The 24,657-nt window shown below is 43.4% G+C and overlaps 1 protein-coding gene across 1 annotated transcript in view; it reads left to right on the forward strand.

The window, feature by feature from the left end:
• Positions 1 to 24,657, forward strand: part of Parva (parvin alpha) — a 152,993-nt gene that overhangs the window by 72,628 nt on the left and 55,708 nt on the right. Inside the window, exons 2-3 of the mRNA XM_076846900.2 lie at positions 24,277 to 24,366; positions 24,450 to 24,520. Coding sequence (XP_076703015.1) covers positions 24,277 to 24,366; positions 24,450 to 24,520 — 161 coding nt within the window. The remainder of the gene's footprint in view (positions 1 to 24,276; positions 24,367 to 24,449; positions 24,521 to 24,657) is intronic.

Below are 24,657 nucleotides of genomic sequence, written 5' to 3' on the forward strand. Positions count from 1 at the left end.
GGGACGTGGGTCAGACTTCCTCCAGGAGAGGAGTGCACTAAGATGGCTGGCCCATGTGTCCATGGTGAAGATGCAGCCTTGTCAGCATGGGGCACCACAGTGTCTGATCACGGTGCAAAAATGCAACAGCAGCAAGCAACAGCCCCAAAGTGGTAGGATGTGCCCATGGGCAGACAGAGTGGAGCAGCAGGAACTGAGGGTGGGATGGTAGGCACTCAGCAGCCTCAGACACAGGGCAGAGGTTCTTGCATAGAGCTCTGGGCTGCCACGTCCAGCAGGTTCTTAGACGGGAGTTCATCCAGGGGGCCACGGCAGGAGCTCCACAAGAAGAGACTGGGTAATGGACAGGGCTGGGCATCTGTCTGCTTTTGGAATGAGGCACTATTGTAGTCAGATACTGCTGCTGCTGAGCCTAACATAGCCTCAGGCCAAGATGGGTCTTGGAAAGTGAGGCAGGACTAAGTTACTGCTGAGGCTCAGCTGGCCCCTGTTGTTGGGAGGGGAAGGCATGGGTCACAACAGCTGGAAGCCAGGGTGAGCCAGAACCTGAGTGTCTTGAAGGCAGACTCTCTTGCCACTTGGGTAACAGTTGGACTCATCTCCACAGATGTCAGTGGATACTGCTCTAATGTTCTTTAGGGGTAATAGAGGGGTTCCCTTTCCCTGCTTTTTTTTTTATATATATATATTTTTTAATCTATCTCCTTCCCAGCCTGTCTAAATGAGTGCAAGTTGACATTGAGCTAAAAAGCTTTACTGGAATTTTGGTGAGAGGAACTGTACATAACTGAAAACTATATTCCACGCTTTATAGTTGCTTTGAGTTTAGTCATGATGTTTAGTTTGTTTTGATTACAAATCTCAATAAAAAGAGGTTTAGATTTGAAATGGTCATGGAGTGCCATTGAAGTCTCTCTTCTAAGTCACTTGCCCTGGCTTTCTGGCACCTGGCTGCCTTCACCCACTTACTGTTGCTCTGTTGCTCAAGACCACAGATTCTAACTCTCCTTTTTTGTTCTTCCTCTTGGAACTTCCAACTTGCTGGCCAGATTTGCAGTTCTCTATGGGGCCATTTTGTTGCCCACGGGGCAATGTCTGGAGACTTTTTTTGGTTGTCAGGACTGGAAGAAGAGGGGGTTGCTATGAGCATTTAGTGAGTAGATACCAGGGATGCTATGAAACATCCTACAATGTACAGGACACCTCCTTGTGCCAAAAAATCGTCCAGGCTCAAGGTCAGTAGTGCCTCTGTGGAGAAGCTCTGAGCTAGACTGGAAGTGCATTGTGAGCTGACGTGATGTCTAAACAGTCTACTCTCCAGATTTTTGCAAAATAATAATCACCACTAGCAACTAACATTATCAAGCACTTACTGTGTGCCGGGCAGCGTTCCAAACCCTTTCTGCATTTTTACTTAGTTAATCTTTTTCATTAGGGAGTATTGTTATCTCATTTTACTAAAACTGATCAGTATGGGAAAACTTGGACATGAGAAAACTGAGACATGAGAAAGTTAAGTAACTTGCCCAATGTCACACAAACTGGGGAAGTCATTCCTTAATAATAGAAATAGGACTAGTAGTCACAGAATTTTCATTAATTTTTAAAGTTACATTGAGAGCTTTACAAGTGTTCACTCATTTCATCTTTGCCATGACCTCATGGGGGAAGAGGTGTTCTCTAATGCCCATCTCAGATACACAGAAACTAGGATGCAGTGGAACTTGGCTTACATTTATGAATTTGTATAATTTTAAATTAATGTTTGTCTCCCCTGCATTGTAATTCCAAGAATGCAAGGATGTTGCTGCTTTCTTGCACCTCATAGTGACCCACTATTTAGTTCTTAGTTACTCTATAATTAAAGGAAAAGAGATGGGAGTGTCCGGATGTTGGGTGCCCATGAATGAACCAGTGGGACTTGGCTATGGCTTGACCAATATGCTACATTTTCTTTTCCCTATTGCTTTCTTGTGGTTCCTTTACCCTACTGGGCCTCAAAGCTATCCCATGAGAAGATCTGGCTCTTATCCCCATTCAGAACCCCCAGACTGATGGGGACTCACTGAGAGCTCTCTGACAGCTCCTGAGGCATCTCAAGCCAAGCAAGGCATCTGCTGTCTAGTAGCTAAAAACTCAGGACCATGTTAAACCCCAGATTCTCAGGCATGTTTGAAAGTCTTTATAACCTGTTCCCAGAGGAGGGATGGATGTTCATGTCCCTACTTAATAAAATTTGATGACACAGGAGGCTAGGTAGAGGTACTTTTTTTCTTGTCTGATATCTGGACATTTTCAGAACCTAGATAATTTTATGCTATTTACATCAAACATGCAGGTAACTCTAGACTTTTATATCTGTATTATTTCTGGGGAAGTATAATATGATTAGGAATGACAGTAATTGACATTACATGCTTTAATTAAATTTCCTTTGCTGTGAATCAGAACCTTTTAGTTCAGTCCTACAGTGCTATTTCTAGATTCCTCTTTTACATACTCTAATGCATTAGGCAGTAGGTATGACATAAATTCATTTTTGTAAGTTCTCTATCCATAGATTAAATGAGATAATGTTTGTGAAGGGCTCAACTTAATGCCAGTCATCTAATAATTGTAAATCAAAAAATGTCAGCAGAATTTGCATACTTTGGGCCTTGTAGCTATTGACTATTATGAAGAATATTGTGCTCCTTAGATAATCATGAGGTCAGTGGTTATGAAACGAGTCCCCTTTTCCAGCGATCATAGCTGGCATAGTAATTACATTCCAGGATTTCTCCTTCTAGGGGTCTTTTTTTGGGGGGGGGTCTATGGGGGCTTGGAGTTTTTTCTTTTTCGGAAAGGAAAAAGTACCCCAGATGGCACCCTGATGCTACCAACCTCCTCCCCACAACTCTGACAAAACAAATTCCCTCATCCATCATTTGAAGCCACCGACCAACTAGAGAGGGTGGTCATCAGTTCCAACCCATCCTACAAGTGCATAAAAGTACTCATCTTAGAAATGTACCTGGATTCTAGAGTGCATTTGAGCACAGCTGTAGCACTGTCTTCTAGTATCATCCACTATTGACCTTTATTCAGATGGAACAGGAGGTAAGAATCCCCTGCTGGCTCCTTCTGTCCATACTTTTCCTAGGACTGACTCTCAGCAAGACCATTTTTGCCCCCTTGCTCATTCTCTCTCCATTCCTAGACCAGGGTGACTTTGGTGTAGGATCCTGGAGGACAGACCACATCCCTAAGAGCCAGCATCTTGGTAACCAGTCCTCAGTCCCCCAGGGATACTCTATCAGAGTGCAAATGAACTGATCCCAGCGTCTGAATGATCCACTTAGCCCAGTGCCAGTGCTGGGTCATCTCCTCGCTTCATCTGCAAGTGGAAACAGGCAGACAAGTACCAGAGCCTCCCCTGGCAGGGCTTTGCATTAAACCAAGCAGCCAGCAAAGCCCAAGGGTCACAGTGGTAAATATTCAAAAACAAGATTTTTATTCTTTTCCTTAGCTCATATCTAAGATTACAAACTTGTGCTTACAAATGTATACGTAGCCATGCTCATCTTTATTATCTGTTAGGACAGGTTGCCTACAAAAATTAAGGAAAGGCTTTGAGGGCACAACATAGCCACTCTGGTGCCCAGAGCTGCTTGGGTTCACGAAGCCATACCCACATTGTGACCTCTGCCTAAGTAGATGCTCATGACCCCATGAGTCTTTGGGTGGGCTAAGAAATTCCAGAGGTCCCTAGATGAGAGTCATTTCTTAGTGGCTCCCAGCCCAACCCCACCCCTGCCTGCTCTGCCAGGTCACTTGAGGTATATTCCCCGACTGGGCAGAAGCAAGCAAGCTCACCAGATTTCAGGTTGCCAGGAGGCACAAGGCAGAATCCTGCTTGCTCTGCAGCAGGTCTGTGAGTCTCAAGTGGCATCATATTAAATTATATAGGCAGCCACTTGTTCTCAACTGATGCTCGGAGCTGAGAGTCATACTGAGCAGGCAGCAGTCTCCTCAGGAAACAGTGGAAAAGATCCTGTAGCTTCACAGACCTTCAGACCTCTGAAGATTGTCCTGAAAGCAGAGAGGTGTGGGATCCCACAGGCAGACACCAGCTGTGGGCAGAAGAGACCATGACTGTGGCTGCAGTCATAGACCATGGGCTGCGGGGCACTTTGCCCTAAAGGTAGGTCAGAGCCTGGACAGAGCTGGGCGTGCCTGGCACCCTGGATGACTGCTAGCTCATCCCTGGGGTTAGATTTTTGAGGTGGTGCCTCTGGCCCCTTGCCTTAGAAGGTTGTTTAGAGTCACCTGACCTGCGTTCGCCTGGCTGTGTTGTGAGACGTGGTTGTGGAGTGACATGTGTGTAGGATGCTGGGGTACGGGGCAGGGGAGATGAACAAAGAAAGGGGTGAAAGACCTGGGAAGGAAAGGCTCTAACTTCATTGCTTGTCATCCTCCGCTCCTACTTAACAATGAACGTCAGCAAGGTCTGTGAATCTGCACAAAGAAACATTTGGCCTTTGTGAGCCGTTGCCTACTAAATGCTTTTCCTAAGACCTAACCGCCAGCTCTCCTCCACAGCAGGGGCAGAGAAGGGGTCCAGCATTACCACTGGTGGCAGGAATATGGAAAGGACAAATATCTCACTTTAAGGGCTCATGATCTTAATGCTTAATCAGCTCTTCCCATTCTCCCACCTAATCTGAAACAGATTAAAACGGGAACTGTAACAAGTTTGATTGATGTACACCCTAGCTCTTGACAAGACTTTCCTCTTTGTTTCTACCCACTGGTTAAACACAGTTTGAAAACCCACCTCTGCGTGTGAGGCCAGGCTGCAAAGGTTAAAAGTTACATCAGTCAGAGCCCCTGATCCAGGTTCTGAAAAGACTCAGTTAATAAAGGAATGAAAAGGGAGCTGTGAGCCATGTCAGTCACATGAGGGCCTCAGGGACATTCAGCATGAGGGAGTTTGGGTTTCCTTGAAGATGTGTAGAGACTTGGCTTCCCCGGGGGTCTGTGTGCTTTCATTGCAGATAAGCATCCTCTACCCCAGAAATTCCCCCACTTGCCCCTTCCAGGAAGGCATTTGTGTTGAAGGTCCCTGAGAAGATGGCAACTCAGGAAAACGGAAACTTTGGGGGTATCCAGAGGTTACAACTAAGCCCTGGAAGCACCTGAGCAGAGCCAGCGTTTGCCTTAGGTTGGGGGGCCCAGTGCAGCAGACTCCCAGAGAAGGCAGGTGGTGGGCCACCATGTGGAGGAGCATTGAGTGCCATTTCATCATGTTTCACACACATTTATGTGAAGACTGATAGAAACGGATATTTCCCCAATATTTGCTACATATTTATAAGTTTTATTATAAAAATTGCACTTTAAGTAACTTTTCTTAATAAAGGAAATTGATAAACTAAGGCATTGGTAGATATTTATTGGTAGATATTTATTATGAATTTTGATAATGAAGTCATTATATGTAAGGATATTCATCGGTGCCTGGTATAGTAGTTGGAGTTTTATTTTTAGTTTAGTCCAACATTATTCTTGGTCTGAAAAGTTACCTACCCTGATCTGCTTCCTTATTTTACAAAACAAGGCTATAGTTTACTTAATGCTCCTGACATCCAGAATCCATTTCGAATGTGCCACTAAAAAAAAAAAAAAAAAAAAGAAAAAAAATCAAGAACTTTTGACTATGGAAAATGTTGATGTATACAAAGGTAGAAAAAATAAACTGTAATACTCCCCAAGGAACCAATCAGCCCCTTCAAAAGTGATCACTCCATAGCTGATCTTGTTTAATTGACACCTCTGATTCAACCCTGTCTTCTGGAAGATAATTTTAAAGTAAATCTAAAATCATTTTTATATGTGTATTTAGTTATAACTCTTAAAAATAAGGATTTCTTAAAAACACAACTCTATTACATGTAGAAAATAATACTTAACAATTTCAGGTGTTCAGTCTAATAATTTTGATGGTTTGCTTTTTATTATTTTTACAGTTTGTTAGAATCAGTATCAAAGTAAGGCCTGTATGTTGTAATTGATGGATAATCACTCATCTCTCTGTTGTATTCCTTAAAATATGTTCACTAAAGAAACCTGTAGAATTTCTGACAGTCTAGATTCTGCTAATTGTGTGTTGATGGTGTCATTTAACATGTTCCTCTGTCCTTTTGTTTCCCAGAAATCACTGGGTGGATCTAGGATTGAAGCAGTTTGTCTTTTGGGCAAGACTGTACTTGCAATTCTCTTTTTGTAAAATTAGGAGCCTTTGATTATCAGTGCCTAGATAACTAATTTGTTAGGGATTTCCAAATGGTGATATTCTTGTTCATTAGCTGAAATGCATTATAAACTTTCCCTCATTAGGGATGTGGTAAGCCAGAAGTTTCGACCTGAATGGGTTTGCTAATGTCTGCCAGAGGTGACCACAGAGGTGTGTTTTATTTTCTTAGTGCCATTACTAAATCATGGATTTAAATATATTTGATGTGTTCCATTCAATGTTTCAGTCCATTGCTGTTATTATCTTTATTGATCCTTAAAGTTTTCCCTCTTTGGCCAGTGGAAACCTCTTTTGATACTGTCCTACTTGGTAGAAGTCCATATTTGTTTGATTTCTGGCAATAAGAAGATCTAGGCTCATATGTTCTCTGCTCTGTATAATTTCAGATCTAGAATCAGCCTTGATTCCTTTTTGTGGGAAATAGCATTCCTATTTAGAGACCACATCCAGGAGCTGTGGGTATGGAGCATGATTTTTTTCCCATCTTGGTCCACCTCGGAAAATGCATGCAAACCATAGCCCCCCTATCAGTGGCACCTCGGCCCAAGAGAACCACACAGCCATCCATCCCCCCACGGCCCTCACCTTCCAGGCTCCATGGCTCCCATAAATGTTCCCCTCCACCCTGTTCAAGAACTTTCATCCTGCCACTTGTTCCAAAATGTCCCTGTGCCTTTAGAACCTCATGGGGGCTGTTTCTATTTCTTCTTTCTCCATCCTGTCACTTTTCATCCATTTGAAATCCAAGACAAGGGGATTGATAATTTCTTAAAGTCTCCAACTTTGTTTTTGAGCTTGGCTGGTTTGCCAAGTCAGTCTTCCTCCATGAAACCATCTCTGGACAGCCCCTCTATCTCTCCTGGCTCGCATCCCTTCTCCCTTGAGAGAAGGTGGTGAAAGGGTAAACAGTTGCCGAGTGCTTGCTGAGATATGCACCCCCATGCTGGGCATTTTATATATGTGTTGTCATGGAAGCTTCATTACAGACCTGTGAGTACATGGTAGGATTCTTATTTTGGGGGGGTGGGGGAAGGAAGAAATGGAACTGGGGTTCATTCGAGGTCTACCTTCTTCCCAAGCCCAGGCTAACCTGCCTTATCATGAAAATACTTGTCCATGAAGTCTTCTGCCTGAATGGATCCATTAGGGAACCTTTTCACAGCCATCCTACAAAACTTGCAAAACCCTGCTTTCCTTATCCTCTGGTTCCCAGTCGCTTTAGGGATTAAACCCATAATTTTTATGTTCTGGCTTGGGTGACCTTGGTTTAACTCTGTGACAACATATCATAGTTACATTACACTATGGCCAATCTTCTTGTAAATAGGTCCTGTTCTGGTGTCCCTCCAGCCTTTTTGTGTGTCTTGCTCCCCCTACACCTGGTGAACCCCACTCCACCTTAAGAGGCAACTGAAGGACCACCTCCTTAGAGAAGTCCTCCCTGATTTCCACTTCCAGATGAGCTGAGTGAGACTCAGCTGGGGGCTGAGATGGGCTCCCACAGAATGCTCTGCGATAGGCCAGCACAGGTTCTTATTCATCCCCTGGACCCCAGACCTAGCATAGTGCCTGGCCCACAAAAGTTGCTCAGCAATGCTGTGAAGCACATATTGAGATGCATGAATGGATGTGTGGTGCCAGCTATCCCACTCTTGCTCATGCAGGTAAACTGTTCTTTGAAATGGTCTTTACAGTTTCCTGGGCCTTCATCCCACTATGCTCCTGTTGTTTATTTTTGTCTATAAGCTAAATTATGCCCTAGGCCAGGAAGATGCAATTGGAATGAGGCTCCCGACACATTGCCGTGCATGCAGTCAGGACTCGATAATTATGCACTGAATTGAATCAGATGGAAGGCCGTACAAAATAAAGGTGCGGTGGAGGTGTTGGGCAGGCAATCAGCAGAATGCCAGACAGCAGTTAACGTGTCTCTGATTTACTACAATTTCTTTTAATAGGCTCTCTGTACAGATTTGCTGTCAACATGGATTGTTGGTTAAGGAAAAAAAAAAAAAAAGGAGTAGCAAGGGCTCTTGGGCAGCCTTTTGCCATTTCCAGTGTGACAATCCACGGATTTCCAGGTTTGGAGAGGACTGATTAGTACTGAGAAAGTCTAAATGAGGATCAAACATGCTTCAAACCAGATGTCCTGAATGCCCACACTCTGCACCAGCACCTGCTTGCCCTCTCTGTTCTCTCTATTACTGCCTCTACTCCTCATCCTCCCCATCCTGGCTTCCCTTCTTACAGCCCCAGCCACCAGCCATTGATGCTGTGGCTCTGAGGTAGAAGGTGGAGCTGATAGTTTGGCTGAGCGACTCTGCTGGAAGGGAGGACAGCTCAGGGCCTGCGTTGCCATCCTGTTCACTCACTCAGTAAATACGTATTAAGCACTTATTGTGTGTCCGGTGCTGGCAGATGGGATGGGCAAGGCCTTGGTCCTCTTGGAGCCCTGAGAATAATGGGGGAGACAGGTGTTTTTCAGATATGCCCACAGATGTATAATCACACACCATGGAGGGCGAGATGGAGAAAAGAACAGAGCTCTGTCCACAAAAAGCTCTGCCAACACTTGTGCCATGAGCCCTCTCTGGTCCCTCCTGGAGGTGCCGGGCTCCCATGGTGCTCTTTCACTACCTGGAGCTATGCCGCCTAGATGTGACCTTGAGCTCCCAGAAATGGTGTGTAATATGCATCAAGTGCACATTTGTTGCTTGAAGGTGGGAGGGAGGAGGGCGTGCACGTTTCAAGTCCCTGTTCCAACTTCCCTCCACACTGTGACATGACAGTGGGATGAGCTAATCATGAAATTTCAGCTCTGTTCCCGGGAAGGTGGTGTCCCTTCCCCAGAGGGTTGTAAAGGGTGAAGCAATGCTCAGAAAGCCCAGCACGGGACCTCAGCACAGGTTAGAGCCCTTCCCCTGCCTCCAGAAGCTTCCTGGGAACTTGCTAGGCTCTGAGAGCCAGCTGCTTGCCCAGTGCTACCCGATATTGCCTGACAGGACTTAGATCCTGAGCTCCTCAGAATCTGGAGCTTCAGAGTGCTTCAGGGAGCCAGGGCCAAGGAAATGTAACTTTTGAGTGGCACTAGTGTGATACCATGTTACAAGGAACAGGATTCTGCAGCTAATCTGTTCCCTGTTGCTGCTGCTGCTGCTTCTTTTTTTAAAGAGAGAGAGAGAGTGAAAGAGAAAGAGAATTTTTTAATATTTATCTTTTAGTTTTTTTCGGCAAACACAACATCTTTGTATGTGGTGCTAAGGATCGAACCCGGGCCGCACGCATGCTAGGCGAGCGCGCTACCGCTTGAGCCACATCCCCAGCCCCCCTGTTGCTTCTTCCTTAGAGGAAAAGAACATATTTCTGCCCCAGATTTGTTCCTAAAAAATACTCTCTTAACTTCCACCATTGCCCATGGCTTTCCTTCTGGGGAGAGAGCCCCTGAGCCCCTGGATGGCATAGCAGACACTTTTGCACCCCATGGCCTACCTTGGCCACCTGTATCTGCCCGGCTGTGATAGACAGGGCTGGGCACCCAGCAGGGTCCCACCTTAATCATACACCTCCACTTTTCTGCCCAGGGGGCTTTAACTTCTGAAACCCCCTCACCCTGTATCCAGGGCACCTTGGAAGTACAGAGAGGAAGCTGCCTAGGGGCAGCCTCAACCAATGGAGAGGTCTCTTCACTTTCTGCAGTTCCTCCAAGAGGCCTCCATAGAGACTGAGCCCAGGTACCCATAGGAGACCAGCTCAGTGAGATCTCTGACTCATTCTCTTTGCTCCTCACCCCCTCTCTTGGGATTTCTTCCCTGATGTCAAGTGACATCAAACTAGGACATACGGGAAAGAAGATGGACAGCACAGTCCTCTTGGGACCTTTGAGAGAAGGTATGGAACTCTTCCAGACCTTTAGCTTCCTTCTTCATTCAAGAGAAAGAGTGGGGCATGTGTCCTGACTGACACAGGGTTATGCACACAGGTCCCCAGAGGCCCCACATTCCTACACTTGCTAGTCTGCCGGCATGAGTGCTCACTAGCCCTTCCCAACTGGCCAGTTCCAGACTTGGCCACCTCCCTGCAAGTCTGGAAACCACCTAAGTGTCCAACAGCTGAGGAATGAGTTAGTCATGTGCGTCTTCAGCAGAGAGCAAGGCCACACTCAGTGGTATTTTGGTGGCATAAGGATATGTGATGAGATTATGTGGTGTGAAAAAAGCAGGCTGTAGAACTGTGTGTGCCCGGTATGTTTAAAAGAGAAGTGTGTGTGTGTGTGTGTGTGTGTGTGTAAAACATAGAAAAATGTGTGAGAAAATATGTTAGCGGAGTTTATCTCTAAGCGGTAGGATTATTTTCACTCAGTTTTTTTAGGTTTCCAAAGTTCTCGGAGATAAGCACGCTTCTCTATGAAGGCGGGAAATCAATTAACCAATTATATTTAATACAAGCAAAAGTGCTACTCAAACGTCACTTCCTCTTTAACCTGACCTCACAAAGGCCAGCCACCCCCCGAACCCCCTCCCCGCAACGGCAACTAGATAACCCCTCAAGCTTAGCTGTGCAAGATTATTCCTCATTAAACTTTCTCTTGGCTTTATGTGGAAAGGTAGAAGTAACATGTTCCCACAGCTTCACAGAAAATGTGGTCTGCAAAAATGGTGTGATGTGTATTTTTAGGCCTGGTTTAGAGGTACAGATTGTGTTCAAGGAGCATTTCATCTACCTCACCAAGTGAACAGTATGTTTTATATAAAAATGAAAGGTGTTCTATAAAACTAGGCAGCACAGTATAGTGTTAAGGATAGGAACTGTCAAGCCAGCTGGCCTGGGATCCAGTTTCAGCTCTACTTTCTAACTGTGTAGCCTCTATCAGATTATATGACCTCTCTGGGCCTTATTTTTCTCCTCTGTAAAATAGGGATAATTGTACATTCTTATGGAATTGTTATGAATATTAAATGTTCCTTGTATGTGTGTGTACATGACATCTACATGCCCAATCCAATGGAAATAACCTTTGGTGCTCTCTGACTACCACCATCATTATTCACACAAGGAGTTTCTAAAAAAGAGTGCTCCTTCAGGATAAGCCACTGCCTGATGTTTAGACAAATCCAGAATTAGCCCACCTGCAGATTTACCCAATCAGAACCCAACTGTGCCGTGTTTGCTTACCAGCACTCTCAGAGCTATTGATTCCCACGGAGGGTACCACTTGGGAATTCAAGTGGACTTGTAGTTGATGTGGTGCTTTTTAAGTAGCATGGAGCCACTGCAAAGATAAAGGACTGGCTATTCAGGATTAATAATAAGAAGGACATGGATGTGGTCAAAGAGCCTCAGAGAATGAGATAAGAAAGAAAACTTACTCAGGCAGTACCCAAAGATAAAGGCCCGAGGTGGAGCACCTGCTCCAGTGTCTCTTGTGCCCTGTGACATCTTGTCCCCCTAGACTGTGTGCCTGTGTAGTGTTTAAACATACCCCATGGCTTGCTGGAGACCTCAACCAACATTTCCGTTCAGATTATTGTAACTGCCTGGAGCCAACCAATGGTGCGTCCATCTTTCTCCACACTTACTAGCTATTGGAGGGCAGCTGTAACATGTGCTTGGCTGATCAGTGAATTAGCCCAGGGGCCGTTTGCTTGGCAAACATCCAACTCTGCAGAGACTATAAAACCATCCAAAATACAGACTCTGATAGAAGCTCTAGGACTCTGGAGTATAGATCCTCCTGTCAGTTCCCATTCACAACACCAGCCTCTCCTTTTCCTTTTTTTAATATATATATATATATATATATATATATATATATATATATATATATATATATATATACATTTTTTTTTTTTTGGCTGCGTTCCAAGGACTGGGGTGACACCCTGGTGCCTGAACAGCTGTGTCAGGTACAGCAGAGTATGGTAAGACGCTGGAAGTTTGCTGAGGCTGTGCAGGACTGGCTCCCAAACCATCAATTATGGCTGCTGAAGCAAGTATCTATTTCATTAAAAGCAATAAAACGTCCTTGTTTCAGGGACCGAGTGGGTGGGGTTGGGATTTGCGTTTTCTTTTGGCCATCTCACATGGAGGAAAAGTGAAGCCACATGTTGTAGGGAAGGGTGTTAAGAACAGAACCTGTGCCCTCAACGGAAAAAGCTATTGTTGGCAGCATAATGCCCTCCCCCGAAAGATATCCACGTCCTAATCCCTGGAACCTGCGAATGCTACCTTATACGTCCAAAGGGAGTTAAGGTTGCCGGCAGAATTCTAGTTGCTAAGCAGCTGACCCTAGAATAGGGAGGTGATCCTGGGTTATCCAGGTGGGCCTAGTGTGATCAGAGGGGACTTGAAGGTGAGGAGGGAGGCCGAAGGGAGAACGAGCGAGAAGGACTTGACACCTTCCCCCCCCCCACGCTGCTGGCTTGGAAGATGGTGGAAGGGAACCGCACGCCAAGAAATGTGGGCGACCTGTAGAAGGCAGAAAAGGAAAGAAAATGAATTCTCCCCTAAATCCTGCAGAAAGGAACACAGCCCTGCGGACACCTCGACTTTAGCCTGGTGAGACCCATATCGCACTTCTAACCTATCCATAAGGATAATCGTGTCTGTATCATTTTAAGCCATCAGAGTTCTGACAGTCGGCTTCTACAGCAATACAAAACCAATTCAAAAGCCCCTGCCTAGAGACCCCTATCAGGGACCATGGATATAGAGAACTCCCAGAGGGAACCATCGAGGAGACCACCAAACTTCCAGGGATGGTTTTTACTGGTGGGTCAGACCCCCCTCTAAGAAAGTAGAAAGGATCCTGCCAAGCATCTTTAAGTTAAGAGGAAGCTCTCTCTTCTCCTTTCAGCTCTGGAAGCAATTTTTGAAAGAGATAACTGTGTACTTTCTTCCTGGAAAAGCTGGGTTCTCATTTGGGAATGAGTACAGCTAGCCCTGCTGGGCTTTGCAGTGATCTCTGTGTTTTGTTTCCCATCCAAGTGCTCCTACAGCATCAGCTAGCGATGGGTAAACTACCACTGTCTCCCCGGTGACGGCAGGGTGGAGGGGGGGGGGTCCCATAAAATCACATGTTTCCCTCTATCATCCCTCCATTGTGAACACTATACATTTTTTTGCCAAAGAGCAAATTCAGGTTGATTTTTTTTTTTTTAAAGAACGCTAGTTTCACCATATGGTTTTAGACTTAAGAAAAATGGCAAAGACAGTAGAGTTTCCATAGAGCCTACACCCAGTGTCCTCATTTGTTAACATCTTAGGGTGGTATAGTATGTCCATTACAATTAATGACCATTGAGATAGATATATTACCGTGTTTGGTGTAGGGTGCACAAAGGTTTATATATGTTGGAAAAAACAGATACATGATTACTAACCAATGTCCATAATTGATTCAGGTGTTTTTGGTTTTTACCTAATGTGGTCTTCCTGTTCTAGGATCCCACATTATATTTTGCCATCATATCTTCTTAGGTGTGACAGTTTCTCAGACTTATTCTTGATAACCTTGAGAGTCTTGAAAAAATGTAGGTCAAGAACCTTTTAGGATCCTCTCCTGCTGGGATTTGTCTGTTTTTCTCGTGATTAGGCTTTCGGGAAGGAAGACCACTGAGGTAAAGTGCCATTTTCATCACATCCTCTGACGGGTACCCAAGGTCAGCAAGCTGTATGACTGTAGACCTTGATCACCTGGCCGAGGTAGTGTTTGTCAAGTTTCTCCACCATGAAGTCATGCTGTTTTCCCTCCTTTTCACGCAGGATTCTGAAAAGAAGGAAGTCACCACGCACCGCCTGTTCCTTTCTTCTTGGTGCATTATAATAACACACAGTAGTGGGATTTATTATGATATATGTGAGCATGCATGTAGCATGAATTCATCTGTTGCTAGAGATGTTGAACATTTTTTTTTTCATATATTTCATTCCTTTCCAGATCCCCTTCTTCTACTTTATGGGTCTTGCTTCTATTTTCATGAGATCCCCCTCCCTTTTTTCCCCTCGTTGTGTGTATGAGAGAAAACATACAGCCCTTGATGCTCTTAGCCTGATTATCTCACTTAGTATGATGTTCTCTAGTTCCATCCATTTTCCTGCAAACCACAAAACTTCATTCTTCTTTATGATTGAATAAAACCCCATTATGTCTATATACCACATTTTTCTCTCTTTTTTGGTCATTTAAGAACTTTTAAAAATTTTTTTAAATTGTTCTTTTTAGATACACATGATAGTGGAATGTATTTTGACATATTATACATACATGGAGTATAACTTACTCTAATTAGATCCTGTTCTTGTGGTTGAATATGATATGGAGTTTCACTGGTTGTGTATTCATATATGGACATAGTAAAGTTATGTCCAATTCCTGTTCCTATCTCCCTCCTTTCCCTTTATTTCATTTTGTTTAATACATTGAACTTCTTTTCTCCCCACCTACCCCCCTTATTGTGTGTTAGCATTCATATATCAGAAAGAACATTTGGCCTTTGGTTTTCGGGGATTGGCTTATTTTACTTAGCATTATAGTTTCCACTTCCATCTACTTACTGGCAAATGCCATAATTTCATTCTTCTTTATGGCTGAGTAATATCCCGTTGTGTTTATGTACCACATTTTCTTCATACAGTCATCTATTGAAGGGTACCTAGGAAAATGGTTCCATAGCTTAGCTATTGTGAATTGAGCTGCTTAGGAACATTGATGTGGCTGCGTCACTGTAGTATGATGATTTTAAGTCCTTTGGGTATATACTGGGGATTGTGATAACTGGGTCAAATGGTGGTTCCATTCCAAGTTTTCTGAGGAATCTCCATACTGCTTTCCAGAATGGTTGCACCAATTTGCATCCTACCAGCAACGTATGAGTATACCTTTTCCCCCACATTCTCACCAACATTTATTGTTACTTGTATTCTTGATAATTGCTATTCTGATTGGAAGGAGATAGAATTTCAATGTAGTCTTAATTTGCATTTCTCTAATTGCTAGAGATGTTGAACATTTTTTTTCATGTATTTATTGACCATTCTGTATTTCTTCTTCTGTGAAGTGTCTGTTCAGTTCCTTTGCCCATTTATTGATTGGGTTATTTGTTTTTATGATGTTATTTTTTTGAGTTTTTTATGTATCTTGGAGATTAATGCTCTATCTAAGGTTCAGGTGGCAAAGATTTTCTCCCATTCTGTAGTTTCTCTCTTCATGTTCTTGATTGTTTCCTTTGCTGTGAAGAAGCATTTTAGTTTGATACTATCCCATTTATTGATTCTTGATTTTACTTCTTTCACTTTAGGAGTCTTATTGAGGAATTTGGTTTTCAAGCTGACATTATGGAGAGTTGGGCCAACATTTTCTTCTAGTAGGTACAAGGTCTCTGGTTTAATATCTGAGTCCTTGATCTACTTTGAGTTGAGTTTTGTGCAGGTGAGAGATAGGGGTTAAATTTCATTCTGCTACATATAGATTTCCAGTTTCCCCAGCACCATTTGTTGAAGAGGCTATCTTTTTTCCAATGTATGTTTATGGTGCCTTTGTCTAATACTCTAAGGTACTAGGTACTGTACTAGGTAACTGTATTTATGTGGGTTTGTCTCCATGTCTTCTATTTTGTTCCATTGGTCTTTATGTCTGTTTTGATGCCAACACCATGCAGTTTTTGTTACTATTTCTCTCTAGTATAATTTAAGGTCTGGTGTTGTACACATTTTCTTTATCTGCTCATTTGTTGATGGACAGCTGGGCTGGTTCTATAACTTGGCTACTGTGAATGCAGAACCCACTCCCAACACACCCCTTTTGAATGCAGAGGATCTGCATAAATTATCTAGAATCCTATGTAAAATATTGGTCTCTTCTCCATTGTATATTCATTTATTCATTCATTTATGCATTCATGGATATTTACCTTATAATATGAACTGTAATCCAACATGACTTTCTTTTGTTGCTCAAATTGATCCAAATTTCACTCTTTCAGTCAACTCTTATGTCCCTTTGACATCCCTCTTTCTTTTTTTTTTTTTTTTTTTTTGTACTTCTGACTGGCTCCAGGCTTATCTTGTACATTTCCAGTCCTAGAATTAGCCATTTACCCAAAGAGAATGTTTCCTTTTGTTGGAGAATTAGACTAGAAACCAAGATCTGGGCTCCAGGTTTGTTCATTGCTAGTAGGTGTCATTTCTTTTAGGTCCTTTCCACCAACACAGCCAGAGCATACAAGAAAAATCATGTGTATCTATATTAGACTAGACTTGAGTTTTTACTGATGTCTCCAACTCTAATCCATTCTCACATGGATCATCCCAGCCTTCCCTACTATAACTTCTCAACTCTAACACTCAGAAACCTGGCTCCTTCAATCCACCATCCATTTATTTAGCTGTTCAGTTCCAGTGTACATGGGAAATGACTTTATCAACTGGAGGTCAAAGTTTAGGTGCAGGTCCTTTTGCCTTTAGGTTTTATAGACTCTACTCATTTATTTCAAAGAGGTTAGCACAATTCCCTCACCCTCTACAGAGAGGCAGTCACATACATTTGTCAGATAGTTGAATTTTATTACCACAATCTGATTTCCATCTTTGCATCCCTCAGCCTTCTAAATGAGTTTTAAATTTGCTTACATTTAGGTTTGTTCCTTGTGCTATAAAGTTCATTGGGATAACAGATGCATAATCTCAGGTATTCGCTGCACAGAATCATTCTGGACAGTTTCGCCACCATGAAAAAAATCTTCTATACTTTGCCTATTCAACTTTTCTCCCAAGTCCCTGGAAACCACCAACCTTTTTAGTTTTTGCAGAATGCCATATAATTGAATCATATATTACATAATCTTTCCCAACCAACCTTTCTGACTTAGGAATATGTAGTTAAGTTTCTTCCACGTCTCTTCATAGATTTATAGATCATTTCCTTTCATCAACTGAATATTTCATCAGGTGAATATACTACAGTTTATCCATTCATCTATTGAAAGATATCTTGGTTGCTTCCAATTTTGGTGATTATGAATAAAGCTGCTATAAGTATTCACTTGCAGGGATTTGTGTGAAAATATTTTTAAATCAGTCGGATAAATACCTAGGGGCACAATTGCTGGCTTAGATGGTAAGATTAAAGCTTTGCAAGAAAGTACCAAACTGTATTCCGGAGCAACTGTTTTATATTCTCACCAGCAATAGCTGAGAATTTCTGTTGCTTCATTTCCTTGTCAGCATTTAGTATGGTCAGTTTTTTATTTTAGCCATTCTAATAGGTGTGTGGTGATATCTCTTTTTTGTTTTGTCATTACCTAATGACAAATGATGATGAGAGAACGGACATGCATATTTGCCAACTGAACATCTTCTTGGGTAACATGTATGTTTAGATCTTTTGCCCATTTTGTGGTTTGGTTGTTGTTTTCTTACTCAGTTCTAAGAGTTCTTTGTGTATTTTGTGTCCAAGTTTAACCAGATAGGTGTCTTGCAAATATTTTCTCTATTTTTTAAAATTTCTTTTTAATAAAGTCTGATTTATCAATATTTCTTTTATAGATTTTCCTTTTTGTATCCAAAGACTCATTGCCAAACCCTAGGTCATTATAGATTCTTTCCTATTTTTTTTAGAAGTTTATAGTGTTGTGTTTTATACTTAGGTCTAAAGTTTTAGGAAAGGCATATGGTCTGACGAGTGTCTAGGTTGATTTTTCTGCCTATGGACATCCAGTTGTTCCAGCACCCTTTGTTGAAAATACTGTCCCTTCTGCATTGAACCGCCTTTGTGCCTTTGTCAAAGATGAGTTAACTGTGTGTGTGTGGTAGATCTGTTTCAGAGTTTTCTCCCACATTCCATTGACTTATGTGTCTATTCTGACATCCATACCATGCTGCTTTGATTCATCATGGATCTGTAGTAGCCTTGAAGTCTGGTAGTATCAATTCTCCAACTTTGTTACCTTTTAAGAATGTGTTGGCTACTTTGTATGGCTTTTCCTTATAAACTTTAGAATCAGCTTGTGGATATCCACAAAATAGCTTACTATTAGATATTTAACTGAAATTGCATCAGATCAACACATGAAGTTTAAAATAATTCACTTCTTAATAATATTTAAGTCTTCTAATTCACGACCATTGAATATCTTTCCACTTATCTAGATCTTCCTTGATCTTTCATCAGGGTTTTCTTATCCTTTGCAAAGCAATTCTGTACATACTTTATTGGATTTATACCTAAGAATCACATTTTTTTCCTACTGCAAATAATCTGCTTTTAACTTTCAACCCCAGTCACTCATTGTTAATAAATAGGGAGTAGATGACTTTTGTATATTAATCCTATATCCTGCAACCTTGCTATAATTACATATTATTTCTAGTTTTTGAGCATTGTTTTATTTTCTTATTGTGATTGAATTCAAGATCTTAACTCTGAATCCTCCCTATGATCTGCCCCTCAATTCTTCCCCTTCCCCCACCCACCCCTAGATCCCCTCTGCTCAAATGTACTCACCACACTCTCAGCACCTGCCTGCTTTCCCATATCTTGCTCTTTTTACACAGAGGTGCCTTTCATGGTGCACCTGTGTTGGATGAAAATTTACATGTTTAAAGGTCCAACTCAAAATGTTGCCCTTTCTGGGAATTCCTCCCAGTCTTCCTTATCCAAAATTAGCCTCATTCCACCTGAGCTACCCCGGCTCTCTAGCTTCCCTCTGTCCCCTCCAAGTGCAGCATGCTGCTCATGTGTGCACAGGCCTGCCTCTCCCACCACCTGTGAGCAGATGGAGGCAGGATCACGGCTAGTCTTCCAGCTGCATCCCCATGCTGGGGAGGCATGGGGTCTGCCTCAGCATTATTTATTGGTTGAATGAATGAACCTGCAGGATTTGTATAAATGGACTTTTTTTTTTTTTTTAAACCTTTAGAAGCCTTTATCCATTCTTTTCTCCATACTTTTTTCCCCTCCTGTTGTTGAATCTTTGGACATAGTCTGGAATACAAGAAATCCTATAGCTACTCTGGGGAAAAAAAAGGGCAGGGGACTACTTTTAATTGCCAACTTATTCTGTTTACCCATCAACTTCATAATCCTTGTGTCCTCATGTAGCAGTTAGGACGGTTGGGCTCCAAGCCTCAGAAAACACCTACTTTTCTGGGTTAAACAATAAAGGAATTTATTTTACCTCTTATAACAAGACATACAGAACTGGGGTGACTCAACAGTATCTGCAAGTACATAGGAATAGACCTCTTCCTCCTTCCTTTATCCTCTGCCAACTTCAGCACATTAGCTTTCTCCTTGACCTAACTTACCTCATGGTACAAAATAGCTGCATCAAATCCAGTCATAACTTCCTGATAGAATAATGATTAGAGGGAATGATGCCTTCTCTTCCTTGGGCTTGTCTTTACAATAGAGGAACATTACTCCTGAGAGCTCCCAGAAATCCTCACCACTTATGACAATTCCTGTCATGACAGGAATTGTTTCATATGACAAGGCTGGAGCCAGTCACTTCCACGTGGATTGAGATGACCACCATTAGTTTAAAGCACTCAGGATCTCACCGTGGAGCATAGGATGGAGGGGTGGATGTGGAACAAATGAGATTTCTTTCAATAGAGAAAATAAAGATTGAGGAGGAAAGCAGCTATTCTTTTGTTGTAGAGGGAATTGCTTTATATGGAATTTCAGGGAGGTAGAGTCACATAGATCCTGGGGATGCTAAAGGATCTGAATTTGAAGCAGGATTTGAATACAGCTCTTTCAGAATCCAAAACCTATCCATATACTTTCTGACGGGCAGCCGGACCCCTCATCAGGCTGCACTTCCCAGAAAATAAAAGCCCTGTTTCTCAGGGCGACCACTTTGGGGGTTGAGGCAATCTCCCTGCCTTCCCGAGCCCGACCTTGAGCTGAGCATTTAAGCTGTTTATTAAGTTATGACTAATGGTGCTGCGAGACCCTGAAGGCTGTGCATTCAGACCTAGTTTTAGATTGTTAGAGGAGGTTCAGGGGGTAAACATCATATTTGTATTCTGTGCCGAGAAAATTCAATCGCAGCTCTTTGTTTTCCGAGTGCAGGGATTGGCACGGGGCTTCTGCTGGGCCCTGCTCTGGTTTAATAGAAACGAAACCTCCAAAGCAGGCAGGCTGTTTTGGCAAAGTGGCCACTAATAGGGCCCCATGAGGCGGGGACCAGGCCTGAACTGGGCAGTTTGCATATTCACTTTTACAAACAGTTGGCTCCGAGTCAGCAGTTAATGGAATGGGAATGATGTTCTTGTACCAAATCATTTCCTGAAAAAAAAACATTTCCAATTGCAAACATATCTCAGCCTTTCTTCTTGGGTTTGCTGTGTCTGTGAGACTGAATTAAAGAGGCAGGGCGAGGCGGGGCTCTGGCTATGATTTTTCATCTGAAGACATTCTTAATAATGATCTTCATGTAAAAGGAGATCCTGTTAGACCCACCTTTAGGAGACCTGGCTGTGAATATTGCTTTTCTAGTCACACTTTCAAGATGTTTAATACCTGCATGTTTACAGACTGACTCTGGCTGCATAACAGTCTTGGGACAGATGCAGCTTTTCTTCCTTTGCAAAATGTAAGCTGGAAATGCTGCCCAGAAATATACACCCATACGTGCACACGCACACAGTGTAGGCTGAAATATAGAAGTGACTTTTTTTTTTTTTTCCTGGGGAAAGGGTGAAATCCTTCCCACCCCATAAACTACTTTGGCAAATTCTGCCTTCACACACAAGCTGTGCAGGTGAAGGGTGGATGGACTTGACACTTTTGATTATTTACCCAACAAATATTTCTTGAGTACCTACTATGCTTGAGTCATTATTTTAAGTAATAATAACAGCAGCATGTGTTTACATGGCTCTTATCAGGCACTCTTCTGAGTACACATTAACTCATTTAATCTTCCCAGCAACCCAACAAGGTGGACAGTATTATTCTCCCTCCCATTTTGCAGATGAGGAAAGTGAGGCACAAGAGGCTGATGAACTTGGCCAAGGTCATACAGCTAGTAGGGGGGAAGGTCCTGGATTTGAATCTTGCCTGGCTCCTAACTGCTTTGTAACCTCTTTGGAAATCTAATAGTGAACAGAAGAGAAGAAGTGCCAGTCCTTGCCCAGCTCACATTCTGCTGTGGGAAAAGTAGATGGCAGACGTGTCAATAATGATAACTTCAGACTGTAATGAGTTCTGTGAAGAAAATGAGACATGAGAGAGCAGGCGAGGGCTGATGAGGGGGTCTTGTAAGTCTTGGTAAAGAGTCGGGATTTATTCTGAGTATGATGAAAAGCCACAGAAAAGTTCTCAGCAGGAGAAGGAGACAGTTCTATTTACATTTTTATAGAACATTCTGGCAGCTCTGGGACCAGTAGATGGGGAGGGGGAGATGCAAGTGGAAGGTAATGGGCTGGTTAGAAGGTGGTTCTGGTGATCCAGATGGAAGATAACTGCAGCTTGAACCGGGAGGGTGGTGGGGGAGATGGTGAGGAATGGCTGCAACCAGGTCCTGGTTGGAAGGTGGACCCTGGAAAACCTGCCAGTGTATTAGAGACAACAGGTAAACAACAATGTCTTGGCTCTAGCCATTGTGTAAACCGTGGTGCCATCTACCAAAGAGTATTCAGTAGGGGAGGAACAGGCTGTTTATGTGCTATACGGTGGTGTAAGGATGTTGGAAATTGCTAGTTTGGACGTGGATGTCTAAATTTGAGATCTCTGTTGAGACTAAGAAGAGACATGGAGTGAGCAATTAGGTTCCTAAGCCATCAGGGGCTCAGGCCTGGACTGGAGAAATAAATATGGATATCCTCATCATTGCATAAAATGATCCCCTAGGACCTCACCATCCTGTTGAACTTCCTGTGATATTGTAAATGTTCTCATCTATGCTGTCCAGGAGAGTAGCACCAACCATGTGTGGACTGTTGAGCACTTAAAATGGGGTGGGTACAGCTGGGCATGGTGGCACACACCTGTAATCCCAGTGGCTTGGGAGACTAAGGCAGGAAGATTGTGAGTTCAAAGCCAGCCTCAGCAACTTAGGCCCTAAGCAACTCAGTGAGATCCTGTATCTAAATAAATATTTTAAAAAGGGCTGGGATATGACTTAATGGTTGAGCACCCTTGGGTTTAATCCCCGGTACCAAAAAAAAAAAAAAAAACAACGAAGGGGGATGGTACAGCTAAGAAACTGAATATTTACTGCATTGAAATTTAAGAAGAATCATCTGGGGATGTGACTCAGTGGTAAAGTGCTTGGCTAGCATGCACAAAAGGCCCTGGGTTTCATCCTTAGCAATGCAAAAAAGAAAAGGAAAAGAACCTTAAGTAGCACACGTGGTTAGTGAGTGTACTGTTTAAGATAGTGAAGACTGAGGGGAGAGGGTAGCTAGAGGAGAGAAGGTCCAGAGCAGCCTCAGGTTCCTTCGCAGCCAGCCCTTGCCGCTTTATTTAAACATGACTTTACTGCCACTGCCCGTCACATGCCTGGCAATGCCTGTCCAGTGATGAAAGCTGTGCTTCTCTGTGAGAAACAGCCTGGAGAAGAGCACAAACTGCTAGATCTAGAGGTGTTAGAAGAAATTAGAAACGTCTACGGAAGCAGTTGTACTTAGCCAAAAAACAAATGAAATCCTATATTTCCAGACTCATTGAAGCTTTAAATACAGGTGTCACCTGTATTTTTTATGCCGGGTATTGTGGAGGAGGATTCTGGGATGATGAGAGTCTAGAACTTGGAGAGTCAAAGACAGTGACGGGGGAAAGTCCCATGTCAACCTCAAGGGCCCACGCAGAGGGGCTAAACACCAGCTTCCTACTGTGCGAGTCCCTTTAAGGTAGGGTCTGTTTTACTCTCTTTGCTGGGGGCTCATTCCCTGTCCAGCCGCAGCCATCAGTGAGTTGCTGATATTGAAAGAACTCTTTGTAAAGGGCTGCCTTGTGCTTAAGCGTTCTTACAAGTCTATGCTGGCAATCAGGGAGGCCAGAGTCAATAAAAAAAATAAAATGGAAAGATGGGCTGCGGCTTTCATTAAGGTTGATGGCAGCGGCCGAATTAGCTCCTTAAGAACCTCTTGGTGCCCAAAGCCTTCAGAGAAAATGGTCTTTCTGTGCTTAATTGGCACAAAGTAAGGGATGTAAGTCACAGCGTTTGAGGGGGAGAGGGTAATCCAAGGTCAGCACCCAGCAAATGCTCATTGCACAATGGGTTTGGTGGTGGGAATTGGGTTTTTTACCCAGGCTCCGTGGTATGTCGTTAGTGGTCACTGACCCTTGTTAATGTTTCTTGAAGGAAATGGAATTGTAGATTTCTAGGATTGGAAGTCTAAAAAGAACTTCCTGGTGAGTGTGGCACTCTTCTTTTCTGGCTGAGGAGACAGGGTTAGACAGATGAGGTGTCCTACCATTCCTCAGAGCTGAGAGCCAGAGCCCAGGGAGGAGGCTGGAACTGGGACCACCCTGCTCAGCCTCTGGGTCTGGTGCTGGGTATGAGCAGAAGAATGTCCTGGGGAAGCCAGGCTAGGAAAGAGGCCAGGAGAGAGGCCCTGAAGATGAAAAGGCTCACAATATAAATGTAGCCTGAAATTGGTGACCGCGGCCACCAGGCAGCAGTTCCTAGCACCCACTGTGCCCCTGACAGCAAGCCCTGGATAGAGGGCAGGCAGCAAAAGGCAGAGACCTAAGAAGAACCTGTTTCTCCTGAAATCTTTTCTGAGAGGTAGTGAGACCTTCTTAGGTCTCAGGAAAGCGAAGGAGGTGACAGACAGAAGAAGGGAGAATAAGAGGATAATTAGGTTCTTTTAGCAGGGAGCAACCATGAATGGCTCACAAGCTGAGTGACAGCTGCCATCTAGACTTAGTGGATTTTTCCCCCTCAATATCAACATCACACGTGAATTGCAGAGATCAACCCCCGCACCATAAGCTGGAACGTGACCAGGCTCTTTTTTTTGTCTTCCAGTGTCGGAGCTTCAGGAGGAGGGAATGAACGCCATCAACCTGCCTCTCAGCCCCATTCCCTTTGAACTGGACCCTGAGGACACCATGCTGGGTAACCTGCCTCTCGTGTCTCTTTGGAGGAGCTCTGTGCCCTCAACCGTAGCCACCCCAACTCAATTCCTTTTCTTGTTATAGAGGAGAACGAAGTGCGGACAATGGTGGATCCAAACTCACGCAGTGACCCCAAACTTCAGGAACTGATGAAGGTAAGAAGAAATTAGGAGGGGCTTTAGGGGCCTCCAAGACTCAACTGGTATCTACAGACCACTGGTTCCATGCAGGGACCATGGGCCACTGCAGAGAGGACGCTCGGTCACAGCTCCCTGCCCTCAGGCAGCTCATG

Source organism: Callospermophilus lateralis, chromosome 2 (genome assembly GCF_048772815.1).
Source record: "Callospermophilus lateralis isolate mCalLat2 chromosome 2, mCalLat2.hap1, whole genome shotgun sequence".
Classification (NCBI taxonomy): Eukaryota; Metazoa; Chordata; class Mammalia; order Rodentia; family Sciuridae; genus Callospermophilus; species Callospermophilus lateralis.